The sequence below is a fragment of the Sinocyclocheilus anshuiensis genome, unplaced genomic scaffold, assembly GCF_001515605.1.
Source record: "Sinocyclocheilus anshuiensis isolate Anshui unplaced genomic scaffold, SAMN03320099.WGS_v1.1 scaffold1019, whole genome shotgun sequence".
Taxonomy (NCBI): Eukaryota; Metazoa; Chordata; class Actinopteri; order Cypriniformes; family Cyprinidae; genus Sinocyclocheilus; species Sinocyclocheilus anshuiensis.
Window position 1 is genome coordinate 72,939 of NW_015546058.1, and position 17,988 is coordinate 90,926.

Genomic DNA, 17,988 nt, shown 5'->3' on the forward strand with positions numbered 1-17,988 from the left:
GGAGGCATTTGTTAAAACAATCTTGTTGATATTATGCATCCATAATTGAACAGGAACTATGGTAAGAGTACATTCACCAGCCCCAATATCCCTAGAAAGACCCATTGACACCAAAGTGCTGTTGACTGCTGCATCCATCTTTCTTATTATCAATTGCCACATGCTTACTATCCTGTCCCATGCTTACTACATCTAAATCATGTTTCTCTTTGTAAAAACATAGGTCCTTTGCTTTAACAAACTCTTTCATTCATGGGCACAGATCTTGTTTTGTTTACCAAAGACCAAAGCATGGTCTTTATTGCTAAATATGCAAAGTATACTCACTGCACTTGAGTTGATAATTTCATCCACTTTATTGTGGCTTTCTTGGTGATAGAGTATCAGCACACAGCAGGGGTAACAAAACTAGCAAAGATTCCCTTCGTTGATGGTTTACTGAATTTACTGAATTGTGTGGTTCTTGTCTTCGTGTTTACTTTGGTAACTTGATCTGGAATATTACCAAACACAGGGTCCAAGGCTGTCTGTGCTTGTTTTTCAGTGAAATCTACAAGGTTGACACATTTATGTCTGAATTTAGTCTTGGTATGAATGTCACAAGCTGCCGATTTCCATTTATCTCTTTGCTTAAATGGCAGCTTGCTTACAATAAGTCTCATACAAGCAGAGCTGATCAAGTCAAGTCACCTTTATTTATATAGCGCTTTTAACAATACAGATTGTGTCAAAGCAACTGTACAGCATTAATTAGGAAAATAGTGTGTCATTAATGCAAAATGACAATAGTAAACACTCAATTTTCAGTTAAAGGCAGTTCATCATTGAACAGTGATGCCATCATCCAGCTCAGTTCAGTTTAAATAGTATCTGTCCAATCAAGTCGAGGATATCGCTGGAAATTAAGTGTCCCCAACTAAGCAAGCCAGAGTCGCCTTGTTCCAACACGCCAGAGGCTGTTCACCTTGGAGACCTGCTGCGGATATGGGTACGTCCCGGCGCGAGACTTACACCTTCTCCCCCGGATTTTCAAGGGCTGACGAGAGCTCACCGGACGCCGCCGGAACCGGCAAGGAACCAAAACTCCATCGGTGACAGAATGGAGAAAAAAACCTTGGGAGAAAACAGGCTCCTCCCTTTACACAAAATACGGAAGCTGCGTAGGGCCCCCAAAACACCAGGGGGCCCCCTTGCTCTCAAAGATTATTTAATTTTAGTTTCGTTTTTGAATTTGGCCAGCGGTTATGAAAACATGAATGATCATTTCTTGGCAGCGGCTATTTGCACTAAGTGTAAACAGCGATAGAGGCTATTTACACTAAGTGCAAATAGCAATAGATGCTATTTACACTAAGTGTAAGTTAGTGTAAATAGCAATTAGATGCTATTTACACTAAGTGAAAATAGCATATTTTCTTAGCGATAGATGCTATTTACACTAAGTGCAAATAGCGATAGATGCTATTTACACTAAGTACCAATAACTATGGATTCTATTTACACTATGTTAAAATAGTAGGATTTCCAATGTCTTTCCGATGTGATATGAGATTTGAAAAGGGAGAAAAAAAAAGTTCGGTAAAAGGCAGATTCGAACCTGGGTCGATCGCGTCAAAAAGACTATGGTACACGCTTTACCATCTACGCCACTGTAGCTGACAATTGTTGGCCGTCTTTTATAGTATTGACCATCCCTATCATACGTTTGTGGGTGAAGCTAGTGTAAATAGCCTCTGCCAACAAGGCGGGCTATTTGCACAGTGTAAATAGACACTCAGTTCTTTTAATGCGGTGCGCTGTTGCCCTTTCTATGTAAAAATCAGTCAAATCATGTAATGTGAATGTCGTACAGTCTTACTCGAGACAAAAAAAAACTAGTTGAAAGCGTACCGAGCCGCGGAAGAGACACTATTTCTCAAGCTTTTTCCGCGAGCGCGATTCGAGTGAAACACGGACAAATGCATTTCATTCATTCGTTCATAACCACTCATACCCCACTCCAAAACCCCCCCGCCACCGACACAGTTTTGCGTAGGGCCCCCAGAAGTCTAGGATCGGCACTGCATACAAGTTTCTAACTAAAAAAAATAAAATCTCTCATAATATTAATACAACTCCTTAATAACAATCCATATGCATACTTCATTGTAATGGGGGTCCAATTCTCAGGAACAGGTGAGTCCAAAGAGCTGTTGCTCATTATTGCTCAGACAGAGAGACTTGTCATGGAAGTGACAAGAGGCAGAGGCTAGGATCCAGAAGACTGCGGTGGAGCCAGAGCGACTGAGGACGAAGGTGGAGCCGGCGGGAAGGAGGATCCTGACAGAGCCAGAGGGACGGAGTGACGAGGCGAAGCCAAAGGAGTGGAGTCCCGAAGTGGCGGATGGTCGACGACTGACCAAGGCGGAGCCGGAGGGAAGAGGGAGCCCGGTGGAGCCGGTGGGATGAGGGGCCAAGGCGGAGACAAGTGAGGTAGGAGCCAAGGCGGAGCCGATGGGTCGAAGGACCAAGGTGGAGTCCGGGACTCGAAGGCTGGAGGCGGAGACAGGGGATCTTCACCTAGGCGGAGCTGGAGACTGGAAGTCCCAAGGTGGATCAGAGTGCCCAGATGATGCTAACTGAGGGTGAGCTGAGGGACTGACAGGAACCAGGGCTGAGGAACTGGCTGGTTTTAGGAGAGGAGGCGGGAGAGGGTGGCTGGGAGGGAACACGAGAGTCACAGGGAGCTCAGGAGACACAGGAGAGCTGAACGGAACCAGCGAAGACACCGGATAACTGGGTATTACCTCCCCAAACCAGTCTATTGAGTCCATTTGAAAAATGTCCATAAGTTCCTCATAGAATAGTCCAGTAACCAGCTGCAGCTAAAAAAAAAAGCGTCCCTCCAAGTCCTCGATCTCCACCAGTACTCCCTCAGGCACGTGAGGTGTAGAGTTGTTCAGTTCGATGAAGTAAAAGGTGCACAGGCAGCTGTCCGGGTAATGAGTCTGGTTAGCCAGGTGTAGAAAATCCCTCGTATGGACCTTGAGGGAGTGATCCTCTTGCTCCAAGCAGAGAAGCTTTACAGAAGGTAAATCCACGGGGAAAAATAAATAAATAAACAAAAGAGGAACGCTGCAAAACTGTTTCGGTTATGGATTCAGTTACAGAATGTGGCTGTAGAGATTGACGGAGTAACAATAATAGTCCTTTAATTCCAACTTCAAACACATAGGACAGGAGAATCACAAGGAGAGTATGCCAACACACACACTAAACTTAAATCAATCCACGACGAAGACCAGACAGAGACTGAGGGAATATATACACAGGCAAAACAAAGGAGCAAACAAGATGATTAACGATACACAGGTGAACAGAATGACACAATCAAGACAACTAAGGAAAACTGGATCAAAGGAAAAAATCCAGGCAGGAGAACTGAAACAGGGAAAAACACAAAAAGTCCATAACTGTAACAGTTTGCTTCTAATATACGGTTTTATCCTGATTAAAGCTTTAATACAGCGCGGCCACTGCATGCGCGCCCGTGTTTAACGCTTCTCATAGCTTTTACATTTAGTCAGTTTGCAAACGCTTTTATCCAAAGCGACTTACAATATGGAAATACATAAAGCGATTCTTCTTAAAGAGGCAAACAGACACAGAAAGTGCTCATAATACCAAGTTTCAGGCATTGTTCAAATAAGTACAAGCTAGAAAGGGAAGGAATAAATAAAGAGAAAGACAAAGTTTTTTTTTTTAATTTAGGATGAAGTCAAGTAGCGTCGAAAGAGATTAGTTTTCGGCTGTCGCTTGAAAATTGTCAGGGATTCAGCATACCGGATAGGGGTGGGAAGATCATTCCACCAGCCAGGAACAGTGAACGAAAATGTTCTGGAAAGTGATTGACCCTCTCTGTGCCGCAAACCGGCAGCCAGTGCAAGGAGATAAAGAGAGGTGTAACATGGGCTCTTTTGGGCTCACTGAAGACCAGTCGTGCCGCTGCATTCTGAATCATTTGTAGAGTTTTGATTGTGCTTGATGGAAGTCCAGCCAGAAGAGCATTGCAGTAGTTCAGCCTAGAAATGAAAAGGGCCTGGACAAGAAGTTGTGCAGCATGCTCCGTTAGAAAGGGCCTGATCTTTCTGATGTTGTGAAATGCAAACCTTCAAGATCGAGCAGTCTTTGCAATGTGGTCTTAGAAGGTCAGCTGGTCATCAAAGATTACACCAAGATTTCTGACCGAAGTTGATGGGGTAATTGTAAAAGAACCTAGCTGGATGGAGAAATCATACCGTAGAGTTGGAGTGGCAGGGAAGACAAGAAGCTCAGTCTTTGCCAGGTTGAGCTGTAGGTGATGTTCTTTCATCCACGCCGAGATGTCCTCTAGGCAGCCTGAGATCCGTGCAGCTACTGTTGGATCATCTGGTTGAAATGAGAGATAGAGCTGTGTGTCATCAGCATAGCAATGGTAGGAGAAGCCATGTGCATGTATGATGGGACCCAGTGATGTTGTGTATATGGAGAAGAGGAGGGGTCCAAGAACTGATCCCTGAGGAACCGCAAGGCTTCCGTGACTGACAGTAGCGCAGTCTCAGTTGAATGGCCACTCCTGAAACCTGACTGGTTAGCATCCAGTTTGTTGTTCTGTGAAAGATACAATGATATCTGGTTGAAAACAACTTGTTCGAGGGTTTACGCTATGAATGGAAGGAGAGAGACAGGTCTGTAGCTGTCTATTGGCGCTTTTTCACTGCATGGTACGGCACGGTACGGCTCGGTTTTGGGGTTTTTCCACTGGGTACAGTACCTTGTACCTGGTACTTTTTTCAGTACCACCTCGGTTGAGGTTCCAAGCAAACCGTACCGTTACCAAAACGTGACGTGTAAACTCTGCTGATCACTGATTGGCCGGAGAGAATCGTCACTACCTGTACCAAAACGTGACGTGTAAACTCTGCTGATCACTTATTAGCCGGAGAGAATCGTCACTACCTGCGTCACTGAACTTGCGACATGAGACACAACAGACCCGCTAGATTTAAATCACAACACAATCTCGAACACAACTGTTTTGACTGAGTGTCTGTAAAACCGGGAACAATCACATCCCACCACTCTGAAGCTCGGTTAAATGTCCAAACAGATGGTCTGTTGCGGCGACTTTTTTGCGAAAATGCAGTGGAAAAGCGCCATAAAAGAGAAGTGTTGAATGTAGGTTTTTTAAGCAGTGGGGTTACCCGAGCCTGCTTGAATGCAGTAGGGGAGGTGCCTGTGTGTAGGATGGCTGGAGAGGAGAAGTTTTGATACTTCTGCCTCAGTGAGGGGACAGAAGGAGAAGATGGGAGTTTTAGCAGTGGGTGTGGTTGTTTTGAGGTCCTGTGTGTGTGAGGCTGAGAATTGATTACTGATTGTTCTAGTTTTGTATGTGAAGGATGTGGTGAAATCAACAGCTGTTATAGAAGTGTTGGGAGGTGGTGGAGGGGGACAGAGGAGAGAATTGAATGTTTTGAAGAGATAATTGCGTGTGTAAATTAAGTCAAGTTGGTTGCCTGATTTGTGCATACTTGTAGTGGTAAGTCGTTTGAGATCAAATGAAGCATGGAGTGAGTGGAAGTCTGTAGCATAAAGCTTGTCCAGATGAATGTTGAAGTCGCCAAAGTCTAAAAGTGGACTGCCATCCACTTTTGGGAATGAGGACAGCAGCCTATCCAGCTCCTCTAGGAAGGTGCCTAGAATTTGCCCAGGAGGGCGGTAAATTACCACAACTTGGAGTTTTATGGGAGCTGTTATAGTAATTGCATGTGATTCAAATGAGTTATAATTGCATAGGGGAGAGTGGGTTGAGTATTTCCAATTGTTAGAAATGAGCAGACCAGTGTCATTAGAAGACAGAATCGCGATTCATATATAAATAGATTTTTCGTGCCTAGTTTTGACGGCATGGCAACAACTCTTACTCTTCTCTAAAGCAGCGCAGCATGGCCTCGCCCCCCTTGCTGCATGTTCCTGGGTTTGTGACGTCAAAAAATAATACTTAAGTGCGTTGCCGGTTTCGTTGCTCGGTGTAGTCACACAGGTAAAGTCGCAGGTCTTTACACTCGTCGGTCTTCACACAAAGAGGGCTGAAAGCCCTCCACACGTTTTTGTAGGCATTAAACTGCCATAATTTTAAAAGTCGTAACTTTGCAGATATTGTTTATGCTCAAACAGCCACATTACACACTAACTAACGTTAAAAAAGTGAAATCACAATCAACCACCCCTTTAAAAAATGTATAATGCTTTGCAATTGGAGGGCACCCCTCCAGTAAACAGGAGTGGTATCCACTTTGAGTGTCAGATAAGTGATATTTCATGATAGTACTGTATGTACAGCTCTATGCATAGTAGCAGTCCTTCAATAACAAGGTGATGTAGTTGAGACTCTCTTAATCCTGTCATTATCCTTTTTCATCTTGTCTAATTCTTTCCTTGTTTTTTCATCTATGAAATAAATCTTACTTTTCTTTCCTCTTGTTGTCTATACCATTGTTAATTTCTCTTTGCCTTGACACTTCTGTTCCAGTGCCATGTCTTGTGGCGGTGCCTGACCAGAGTTGCCTTTTGATTTGCTCTTTTTGCTTCAATTTGTCCTCCGATTCTCTCACCAGTGTTACCTTTTTTCCTTCTCCATATATCAAAGGAAATCTGAGGTCCTCATCCTCAATGGTTTTATAAGCCCTGTTGAGACAAAAAAAGAGAAAAGAAAGTGGGACTTAAGGTTAAGGTATTAAAGTACAAACCATACTGGACCTGACCATAATGTCAGCAAATTAAAATTTGTTTATAGTAATCATTTAAAAACAACAAATGTACAAGTGCTGTAGAAACAAAAAAAAGAAAGAAATTAAAAACTTAAAAATTTAATAGATTTTATTTAAAGTATATTAGTAATGAAATAGTTGTAAGTACAGTCTCCCCAAATGTGCTACTAGCAAAGTCCTCTGTATATTTTTGCGATAGTATACTTTTTCAATGCACTAAAAATCTATTTAAATATCAGTGGTATTTAGTATACTTTTGCAATTGCACTGAAGTACTACTGAAGTAGAAATATACTTTTACAGTTTTTCTCAATCGATTTGACACTTTTCTCCAATGCAACTTTTTCTCAAAACATTTAACACAGCCATCCAAACACAAAATTATCTTAACCAAACAGTTCAACTTTACTGCAAAATGAAGCACTGCTATTTTTTCTAGTAATGCAATTATTAAAATTAAATACTAACATCAAATCTCTAGGTGTTTTCTCTATTGATTATAAAACACGTTCAGCTGTAGATGCACAAATATGCTAATGAAAATACATGTTTATTGCAATTCTTCAACAGGGAGTTTTGTTTTATATATATTGTGTATATCTAAACGAAATAAAAATTGTTATCCAACACCTGCTATCACCCATGAGAAAAAACTAATTGCCCCTTTAAACTTAAAATCTGTTTGTGCCACCTTTAGCAGCAAGAACTGCAAACAAACATAACTACAGATCAGTCTTTTACAGCACAGTGGTGGATATGTATATATAATTGAATTACTGAATTATTGATCTTGCCTTTCATTTACATCTGGAAGAGAATTTCATTGCATTTTATCTACACTACATATTTGCTGCACTTGCATCATAGGAGAAAAAATTTAAGAAGTCTGAATCCATGTTTAAAAAGCTCCTGTCTCAACATCTCCACAGGCCTCTTCCTTTGTGGCTGGTGGTGTTGTTCTGGACCACCATGTCAACAATACTCCTGTTCCATTCAAAATAATCTTGATGGTCCACCTGAATGATCTCAAACGTAAATTCTGAATTTTTTGGGGGATATTTACAGTAAATACATTTTATTTATATTTTATTATTATTATTATTTTGCATATTCATTCTTGCTCATTGTATACTTTCCCTATTATTATTACTAAAGCAATTGTAATAAATGTGTAAACGATTTGGAAAACTGCATTTCCTGTGTTGAGTGTATGATTAACAGAATAGCTATCAGTTTAGGGCCAATCGAAAATATACTATGTTCATTTGATCTAATGACAAATTACAGAGTTTTGTTTGTTGTGTTTGGACAAATAGTACATAAATGTTTGTGATTTGTGTAAAACATTTTTTTCAGATATTTTAAAGTATTGGGCCCGGTTCCCCGATAACGCTCACTCTTAGCGCGCTAAGAAGACTCGAAAGATATATCTTACCAAAGTTGTTTATGTTCCTAAGTGTGTTCCCCGAAGTGTCCCTTAGGAAGCTTCTTAACACGCTGCCTCTTACGTTCGACGTTACAGAGGCGCTGTCCCAAGTGAAGGTGCTGAATTAGTTGGCATCGATTGCTCAGGAATCGATTTTCCACTTCACGCGAAGGTGCATTACGGCGTTAAGAAAGACAACACGTTCTATGCAAATGAAACATTCCTCAAATTATTCCAGTAACATTTATTTTAACATAGTTTAAGTTATCCGTAAAATATAGACTATTAATTAAATTATCAAATTGTCAGTAATATGTTCACACGATATGTTGTGACGGGTAGACGAACCGGGTATCCCTCGCTAATCATCCAACAATCTGTTTAGGACAATTACAAAGTATTCAGATCACTGTGTTAACTCTTTTGAGAACAGTGACCTGAGTTTGGAGACATGAGTCAAATCAATTGAGAAAAACTGTAATTAGTGTATTTAGTGTATAACTTTTACAATTTTATATAGCACAAAAAATAAGAATGTACTAGACATGCACTTGCTTGTATTTAAGTATTTTTAGTGCATTCAAGTACACTTTTGTAATGTGGGGTTTGGGTTTTGTTTCTTGTTCATGTTTTCATGTCTTTTATTTTGTAGTTTAGTCATGCTCCCTGTTTGTGTCATGCTTCCTTTGAATAAACTGCACTTGGGTTCTTCACTACGCTCGCCTCCAGTGGATTAATTCGTTACAGAATACACAACCACCATAATGAACCCAGCAGATCGCCTAGTTTGCCTCCGTCAAGGTAATCGCTCTGTTGAGGAATATTTGGCAGATTTTTGTGAACTGCGCTACCAGGTGGCTTTTAACAATACCTTTCTGAAAGACATGTTCCATTTTGGTTTGGAAAGAAACATATCACAGTTAATGCCACGCAATACCCCACACTGGTCACTTATGCCTACCAAGCCAAGGTCTGCTCACATCATGTCTGCCAATCCACAGCCTGCTCACGTCATGCCTACCAAGCCACAGCCTGCACACGTCATGCCTGCTACTCCAGGACCTGCTCACATCATGCCAGTTAAGTCAAAATAGATGCAGAGCCTGGGCGAGGACTGAAAAGACTGATGGAGAGCAGCTGACATTCCAGTGGTCCCTACGCTCTCAAGCCCGCCAGGCATCCCACTGTCTACTGCACTGCCCGTAATGGCGGTCGCCATTTTGAGCGTGTGGGCTGCACACTGCGCTCCAGAGGCCTCTCCTGTCTATGAATCTGCCCCAGTGGCCTCTCCTGCCTATGAGTCTGTCTCAGAGGCCTCTCCTATCCACGAGTCTGTTCCAAGGGCCTTTCCTGTGCCTGAATCCGCTGCAGAACCTCCAGAGGTGGCGGCATCCGCTGCAGAACCTCCTGAGGTGGTGGCGTCCGCTTCCGAACTCACTGCCTGCCCTGTCACAGACTGTCTTGTCACAGCTACGGAGGCCGTTCACTAACTCGCAGACTGTCTTGTCATGGCCACGGAGGCCGTTCACGAACTCACTGTCTTTCCTGTTACGGCCATGGAGGCCGTTCATGAACTCACTGTCTGTCCTGTTCCGCCATGGCTCCCCGCTCTACCTCCACCGCCATGGCTCCCCGCTCTGCCTGCTCCGCCATGGCTGTTCCTCTTCACGGGCCTGGCCTTCCATCCCTCCCCCTGTTCTGCCTTTGCTCTACCACCCTCCTGGACTTGTTGGGTTTTGTTTGTGTTTGTTTGGGCGTCTGGAGCCGCCCTTAGAGGAGGGGATATGTATTGTGGGTTTTGGGTTTTGTTTCATGTTCATGTTTTCCATGTTTTTTATTTTGTAGTTGTTTCCTGCTGTTAGTGTCATGCTTTCCTTGCCTCATGTCTCTCTGCCTTGTGTATGTGTCATGTTCTGATTGGTTGTCTTAGTCATGTGTCTTGTTTCCCATTGGTTTGTTCATGTCATGTGACCCTCCTTGTCTGCTATAACTAGCCATCATATTGCCATTGTCTCTTTTGTCGTGTATTGATGTTGTAACCCGCTGTCGGTGAGTGTAGTCTGTTCATGCCACATCAAGTCTGTTCATGCCTCGTCAAGTCAAGTCTGTTCATGCCTCGTCAAGTCAAGTCTGTTCATGTCAAGTCTTCGTCTGTTTGGATTATGTTTGGATTTCACCTTGTTTTGAATAAACTGCACTTGGGTTCTTCACTACGCTCGCCTCCAGTGGACTAATTCGTTACAACTTTATTTTTAACTGGGGTACCAAAACTCAAGTTTAACAGTAAGCATACTTTTAGCATAAAGTACTTCAAGTGCTATATTTTTAATGTAGAAAAAAAGTGCTATTAATGACAGTAATAGTGTACTTGATTGTACTATTTAAAGACACCAAAAACATTTAGGTAAGTATATTATATGAAAGGAGTGTTAACATAATTACAATACATTTGAAATGAAGGATTTAATCTATAAAAATATGTGGGCAATACACTATAAATTTTGTATATATTATATTAATCTTATATTTTAAATAATTAATAATTGTATTTTCTATGTATGATGAGTATATTTACTGTAAATCTCAGGTGTCCCCAGAATGTGTCTGTGAAGTTTCAGCTAAAAATACCCCACAGATCATTTATTTAATTTTGAAAATGCCTATTTTGAGTGGAAGCAGTGCATGTCTTTTTAAATGCAAATGAGCTGCTGCTCCCTGCCTCCCTTTTCCAGAATAAAGCCGTTTGTGCCTTTACAGCTCGTGCCTCAGATACTCTGCCAAAAAACATCTGTCTGGTTTTGATTATCATGTCTATCATGCTGAAATCATACCTTTTAAAGCCATATCAGTTAAAACTTCTGATATACGGTTTTCTAAGTGCACACACCGAAGCACGTGCACAGAAAGCGGCTACCACACGGCATGTGAGTACTAAACTACATTTTTAAGTCTAAGCACTTAAACTGTTAAATAAATACACACAAGTTTATATTAAAAACACACAAGTTTGTGTGGCAGCAGCTTAAATATACAGTAAATAAATAAAAAACATCCACTGCTCTCGTCTCCTCTGAGGCTGGGACTCTAAATAGTGTTCTGTGCTCATCTTTGCAGCAAATGACAGAACAGTTAGCATGCTTTGCTCGAAATTTTGCCATGGTGTTAGAACTGGTACACCATTGCCGCTTGCAAAAACAGAATGGCGGCGCAGGAAACTTGCAGATTAAGGACCGGTAATATTATAATAAGATCCCCTACCTACGTCACAAGCAAGGGCATAAATTCCATCTAACAGTAGGGGGGACAATAAACAAAATAAATACATCAAGAGCAATTTTTGAAGGGGACACAAATAATACAGCCAAAATTGTACTTGTAAGGATAGATATGTGTACAAAGCATGTGTACATAGCATGGAGATAGTTTTTTAAATATGAGTTCGGTTCATAGTTTCACCACACGGTCATATTTACTAAATTATTAGTCCTCCACATAGTATTTTAGGTTTTGTCTGGGACTGAGGATATCTCGTATTTAGATATTCAACTGCAGCAAGTCCACTGATCTGCCACTTAACATCATATTGAGCAAAACCCAACACATCGGTAGATCTACAATATTAGCCTAATATCAGTTCACACACAGGCTTATCGCCCTGTTAGTTGCAGTGGGAGACTTACTATCCAATCAAGGTACGGTATTAAACAAGCTAAGCTAGGTAACCTTATAATCACTCATAGAAAAATACATTGGATATCATCATTTTTTGTCATTCGTATTTAGATATTCAACTGCAGCAAGTCCACTGATCTGCCACTTAACATCATATTGAGCAAAACCCAACACATCGGTAGGGCTGCAATATTAACCTAATATCACTTCACACAGGCTTATCGCCATGTTATTTGTAGTGGGTGACTTACTATCCAACAAGTATTAAACAACCTAAGCTAACTTTATAAATCACTCGTAGAAAAGTACATTGGATATCATAATTTTTTGTCATTACTAATTTATTGTTTTTTTCACATGCTTGCAGAGAAAGGCTTACCAAAACAAAGTTACTTAAACACAGAAAAAGTCAGATTTTCATGATATGTCCCTTTTAAGTATTTTACTCATACTGAATGTAGGCTCAAAGATGCACTAGTCCTTAACACCTAAGAGACATGCCACACCTCAAGGTTCCAATAAATCAATATCAACACAACTGCTTCTTAAACGTCTACAGACAATCAAGTCTCAGTGAAGCATGACTGCTCAAAAAGGGCATAAGTAAACCAATATTCTTTAAAAAAGGTCTCCTCAGTATGACAGATAAATAAAATAATGTTAAGTAAAATTAAAAATCAAAGGCTTCTTGCAAAAGACATGCTGGTTTTGGCCTCATCGCTGGCTGCAGTCATGTCCTTATCTTGTCTATAATACACCAGCAGCGATTCACAACTACCTGCTAATGCACTTGGATTCACATAAAGAAGCCTTGTTGACAAGTTTGTGTGAGTAAGGGCACAATGCATAAGATATAGTACCTTTAATGCCCTGTAGAAGCCAATATTAATAATAAACTGCTGCAGAAAAAGTTAGGTGCCTGAGCCATTGCATGACTCATTACAAATGCAGATGAGTAAAGAATTCATATACAGTTGAGGTCAAAAGTTTACATACAGAGATGCAGAATCTACAAAATGTTAATTATTTTACCAAAATAAGAGGGATCATACAAAATGCATGTTATTTTTATTTATTTTTATTTATAATTTTTGTGTATTTGAACCCTTTCCAACAATGACTGCATGATTTTGAGATTCATCTTTTGACACTGAGGACAACTGAGGGACTATTACAGAAGGGTCAAATGCTCATTGATGCTTCAGAAAGAGAAACGATGTATTAAGAGCAAGGGGTTTAAAATTGTGTACATAAAAAAAATACACAAAAATGCTGAAAAACCAAAGAATTTGTGGGCAGTTTAACTGTTCAGGACAAACAAGGGACCCATGAACAACTATCACAATCTCTTGTGGACTGTTAACGTTAACTTTTATGTGAAGTATCTTATTCAGGTCAGTACTAAATAAAACAATAACATGCATTTTGTATAATCCCTCTTATTTTGGTAAAATAATTAACATTTTGCAGATTCTGCAATGTGTATGTAATCTTTTGATCTCAACTGTACCTATTCAAAAATGTAGTGAAGTAGAGAGTAAAAGTTGCCAATACCAGTAAAATATTCAGCCATGTTAAAATATTCAGTAAAACTACAAGGTAGCCAAAAATATACTCAAGTACAGTACCTATAGGAGCCATGTAAATATTCATGTGTGATGTCATGTGACTGTGGGAAAATGTGGGAGTGTCTCAAATAATTATTTGAGAGTTAAAACACCTGTTGTGAGTGGGGGTTGTCAGGGAAAGAAGGGGGGGAGTGTGGGAGCACGCATTTTTTTGTTGACCGTATATTCAAACTTTTGCATTGATAATCTGCCGATCCTTTAAGAAATGCATGCCTCAATGTACAAGTTGTCGGTGGATAAAAGAAATCTCAAGACACAAATTTAAAGGATGATTGACGTGTCACAAGTTATTCCCTCACTCAGCTCCTGCGGCTTTAGTTAGTTTTTAGGCTGCTACAGTACCTAATTACATGTACTCATATACTTTACACCACTGAACCACACAACAACAACAACTAAAAATATTAAATTTTTAACCCCTGAAAAAAAATATCCTGGAGGAGACCATAAATTTATTAGAAATAAATATGGTTGGATTCCACTGTTGCCATTTGGAGTTTTGAAAGCAGTTTAATAAAACAAAGTTTTGATTTTTATAATAAAGGAAGCAATATTTCTTGCTACACAAACAAACACAATCGTGAAGGAATATGACAGCAAATGTAATATCCTCACCAGCCAGTCATGGTGAAGTCCCGGTACAACATCTTCTTGCCCACCTCCTTTCGTTGCACCCTTCTGGGGAACTCCAAGTGTGTGAACTCTCCTCCTAACAGATGGGGTTGCATGAAACCCTAAAAACAAATACAGACAGAAATAATCATCTAAAGCCCAACAGACACGGCAAACTATACCTACAAAATGATAAAACAATGATGTCAACAAAATCACTATATACATTAAATTTGACATTAACTCATTTGGATTTGATACATTATAAGTGACAGTGAATTGAAAACAATATATGCCTGTGTAAACAAGTGCTTATCTGAGGGGATTAAGAGATACCTGCAACTCTATTTTAAACAAATACAAAAACATTTTAACAAGTAAAAAAAAAAAAAATCATCAAGAGGGTCTGGGAACATCTGCCTGATTTAATGTCTGCATGGACAATGCATGTACAACATCACTTGTGAAAGGTGATTGTATGCAAGGACAGTATGCGGAGTTCGTCGTGGAATGCGAATGGCCGAAGTACACTTTGGGCTTTAAAAAAGGAGGTCTGCTTTGGGCTTTATAATAACGTAAAGTCTTCTTGTCTGTATTTGAAGAGAAGTGTCTTTTGCTTTGTGCTCGCAAGTTATATTGCCTTAAACTTGCCGTAAAGTTGTCTTTAACTGTCAACCATGTTATTACTATGTTAATAAATAGTGTATATATAAATAGGATACAATATTATTCTCTGTAGCCAAAGAAATATTATCCCTTTCAGAATTGATAGCTACAGTCAATTAATCACTGGACAATTTAGCAGGTCAGTCATAAAACACTGATTCTGTCAAAATTCCCTGTACGTTTGAACTCTTTTAAATTGAAAGGTTGAAAAGTTTTTGCCTGGCTGCGCCATACACTATGCATCCATTGTCAGGGTTCTGTCACTTCAGTCTAGATTATTTGTAGCTTTGTGACAGAGCCCTGCACGGGCGTAGCCATCATTTCAGAAATGAGGGGGACAGAAGTGTTAATTATTATGATTTGTTTATATACAGTATATATTCCAATTTTTATCACAGAATAAGGCAGAATAGTTTCTATACTGTAATAAATGCTATGTCAAATAGCATTGCATTATTCATATACTTTATTACCTGGAGATGACACACAATCGAGATTAACAAACAATCGTGTGTTAAAAGTCTTCACGTTTCATCAGTCCAAATGTTTCTGATTTTTATGCCCCCCACATCTTCTGCGCCCATGAAGCCCTGACACTCCTGTCATTTCTTGTTTTCATATCTTGTTTTCACGCTATCTCGTCTGCAAGCCCTGTTTCTTTTTTGGCTTTTGTTTTATTTGCTTCTGTGTGCCATGTGCTCTCATGTCTATTGTCTTGACCCTGCCCATCTTGTTGCCTGATTATTAGGGCCCAAGCACCGATGGTGTGAGGACCTTATTGGAATTGTTCAGTTTCTTCTTCTTCTTTTCCAAAATCAGTCGCATTTTTGAGGGCCTAAACATGCTCGAAAACTCATGAAACTTTGCACACGCGCCAGGAGTGGCGAAAATTTACATCTGATATGGGTTTCAGAAGTGGGTGTGGAAAATGGCTCAATAGCACCACCTATAAAATTTGAATACAGTGCCCCTCAAGCTATGTTTCACACACACGTACGAAATTTGGTAAATACATGCAACACACCAATATCTACAAAAGTGTCCCCCAGTACGACGTATGAAGTCCAACAGGAAGTCTGTTATTTTGAATTTTCTAGGCAAGTTTTGTGCAGTTTTTGCCATTTTCAGGCGTTGTATTTAAACGAACTCCTCCCAGAGATTTCAACAGATCAACACCAAATTTGGTCAGTGTAATCTAAAGCCCTTTATGACATTAAATTTCGAAGATCTTGAGTTTTCATTGAAGGGCATGTCCGTGGTGGCCTGACAAACGTAGATGTTTCGCCATGAAACAGGAAGTTGTTATAATTCAGGCAGACAATGTCCGATCTGCCCCAAACTTCACATGCTTTATAAGAGTCCTGTCCTGAACACATGCCCATGCCCATATTCAGTTACAGTCATATCGCCACCTGTTGGCAACAGGAAGTGGCATGCTTTATGCTCTAACGAACTCCTCCTAGAGATTTAATGACATCGACATTATGTTTGGTTAGTCTACTCTACTCTAAAGGCCTTTGCAATGTCAGAATCCAAAAATCTTGATTTTTCGTTAAAGAGTGTGTCCTTGGCAACCTGACAAAGTTCCATGTTTCGTCATGGAAAAGGATGTTGTTGTAAGGAAGTTGTTGTAAAATGTCCGATCTGACTCAAACTTCACATGTTTGATAAGTGTCCTGGCCTGAACACATCTAAAGGCCAATATTCAATCGGGTGTGGCAAAATGGCTCGACAGCGCCATCTATAAACTTTCAACGGAGCGCGCCTCGAGCTACATTTCACCTACATGTACGAAAATCGGTACACACATGTAACACACCAATACCTACAAAAAAGTATATTGGAGCAAAATCCGAAAGCCAACAGGAAGTCGGTTATTTTTAATTTTCTCAGCAAATTTTGTGTCATTTTTGCCATTTTCAGACGTTGTATTTTAACGAACTCCTCCTAGAGATTAATTCAGATGAACACCAAAGTTGTTCAGTATAACCTAAAGGTCCTGGCCTGAACACATCTAAAGGCCAATTTACAGTTATAATCATATTGCCACCTGTTGGCAACAGGATATGTCATGTTTTACACTAACTCAAACATACCATGTTCAATCTGCACCAAACTTCATATGTTTGATCTGTCCTGGCTTGAAGACTTCTACATGCCAATATTCAGTTATAGTCATAGCGCCACCAGCTTGCAGCAGAAAGTTTGGCACATATAAATGACTTTGACATATTCCTCCTATATTTACCACTTTAAATGCATATTGCTGACCGTTTGCTGTTTTGCTAAAGCCACCGCAGTGGCAGTGAGCCCGGGTGTGAGGGCCCTTTCAACTTTGCTTGCAGCTTTAATTGTTGCCCCACCTGTTGTCCTTCGTTACCCTCCATGTTTGCTTCCTGTTTATTCTCCTTGTGTTTGCAGTCTTGTGCCAGAACATCATTGAATGTGCCCTTGTTGGTTCCTATCTTGTCCTGCCCTTCCTGATCCTGCCTCGCCTTGCCTTGCTGTGCCCTGTCCTGACCTGTCTGCCTTGTTTCCCTTGCGGTCGTTTTTGTTTTGTTTTATTATTATTAAAGAGCCCATACTTCCTGCAAGTGAGTCCATTCAACCAACCCTGACATCCATAGTTCAGAGTGGCATTCATTCATAGAACTTTCTACTTCCCACTTAGCATTAGTAAACCATTTAAAAGGTCAAGGGCTTTAACACTTTTTATAATATCTTTTAAATATTAAAATAAACATGGCTTTATAATATCTTTTAAAATATTTATGAGAGGCATAAGACAATTTATAATCATAAAAAGATTAATATAATAACAATAATATTATTATAAGATTATGTCAAAGAATTTGGTTTCCTTAACATAGAGTGTAAATAGTTAAAAGATAAAAAGAGCAAAAGATATTGCAACTTACAAGGAACTGAAGTCTTTGTCTCTCTGACTCAGGGGTAAACTCTGTGGACATAGGAATTATCTCTCCATTTCTAATTATAATGGCTCTGAGGAATAAAACACACACACACACGCATATATGTACATATAAGAAAATTATCTAATCTGTATACATGTGCATAAATAATACGAGGGCTGTCGGGAAAGTATCTAGCCATGGAATATGAAAAATACAGACATTTATCAAAGAAGATACAAGAGATATTGTACACAGGACAATAACACCTCAGACACCTTCAA

The 17,988-nt window shown here is 40.0% G+C and overlaps 1 protein-coding gene across 1 annotated transcript in view; it reads right to left on the minus strand.

Moving 5' to 3' along the window:
* Window positions 1-17,988, minus strand: part of LOC107699368 (protein phosphatase 1H-like) — an 82,271-nt gene that overhangs the window by 40,365 nt on the left and 23,918 nt on the right. The window contains exons 7-9 of the mRNA XM_016500604.1: window positions 17,711-17,795; window positions 14,130-14,248; window positions 6,633-6,705 (exon numbers count right to left, since the gene is read on the minus strand). Of these exons, the coding sequence (XP_016356090.1) occupies window positions 6,633-6,705; window positions 14,130-14,248; window positions 17,711-17,795 (277 nt within the window). The remainder of the gene's footprint in view (window positions 1-6,632; window positions 6,706-14,129; window positions 14,249-17,710; window positions 17,796-17,988) is intronic.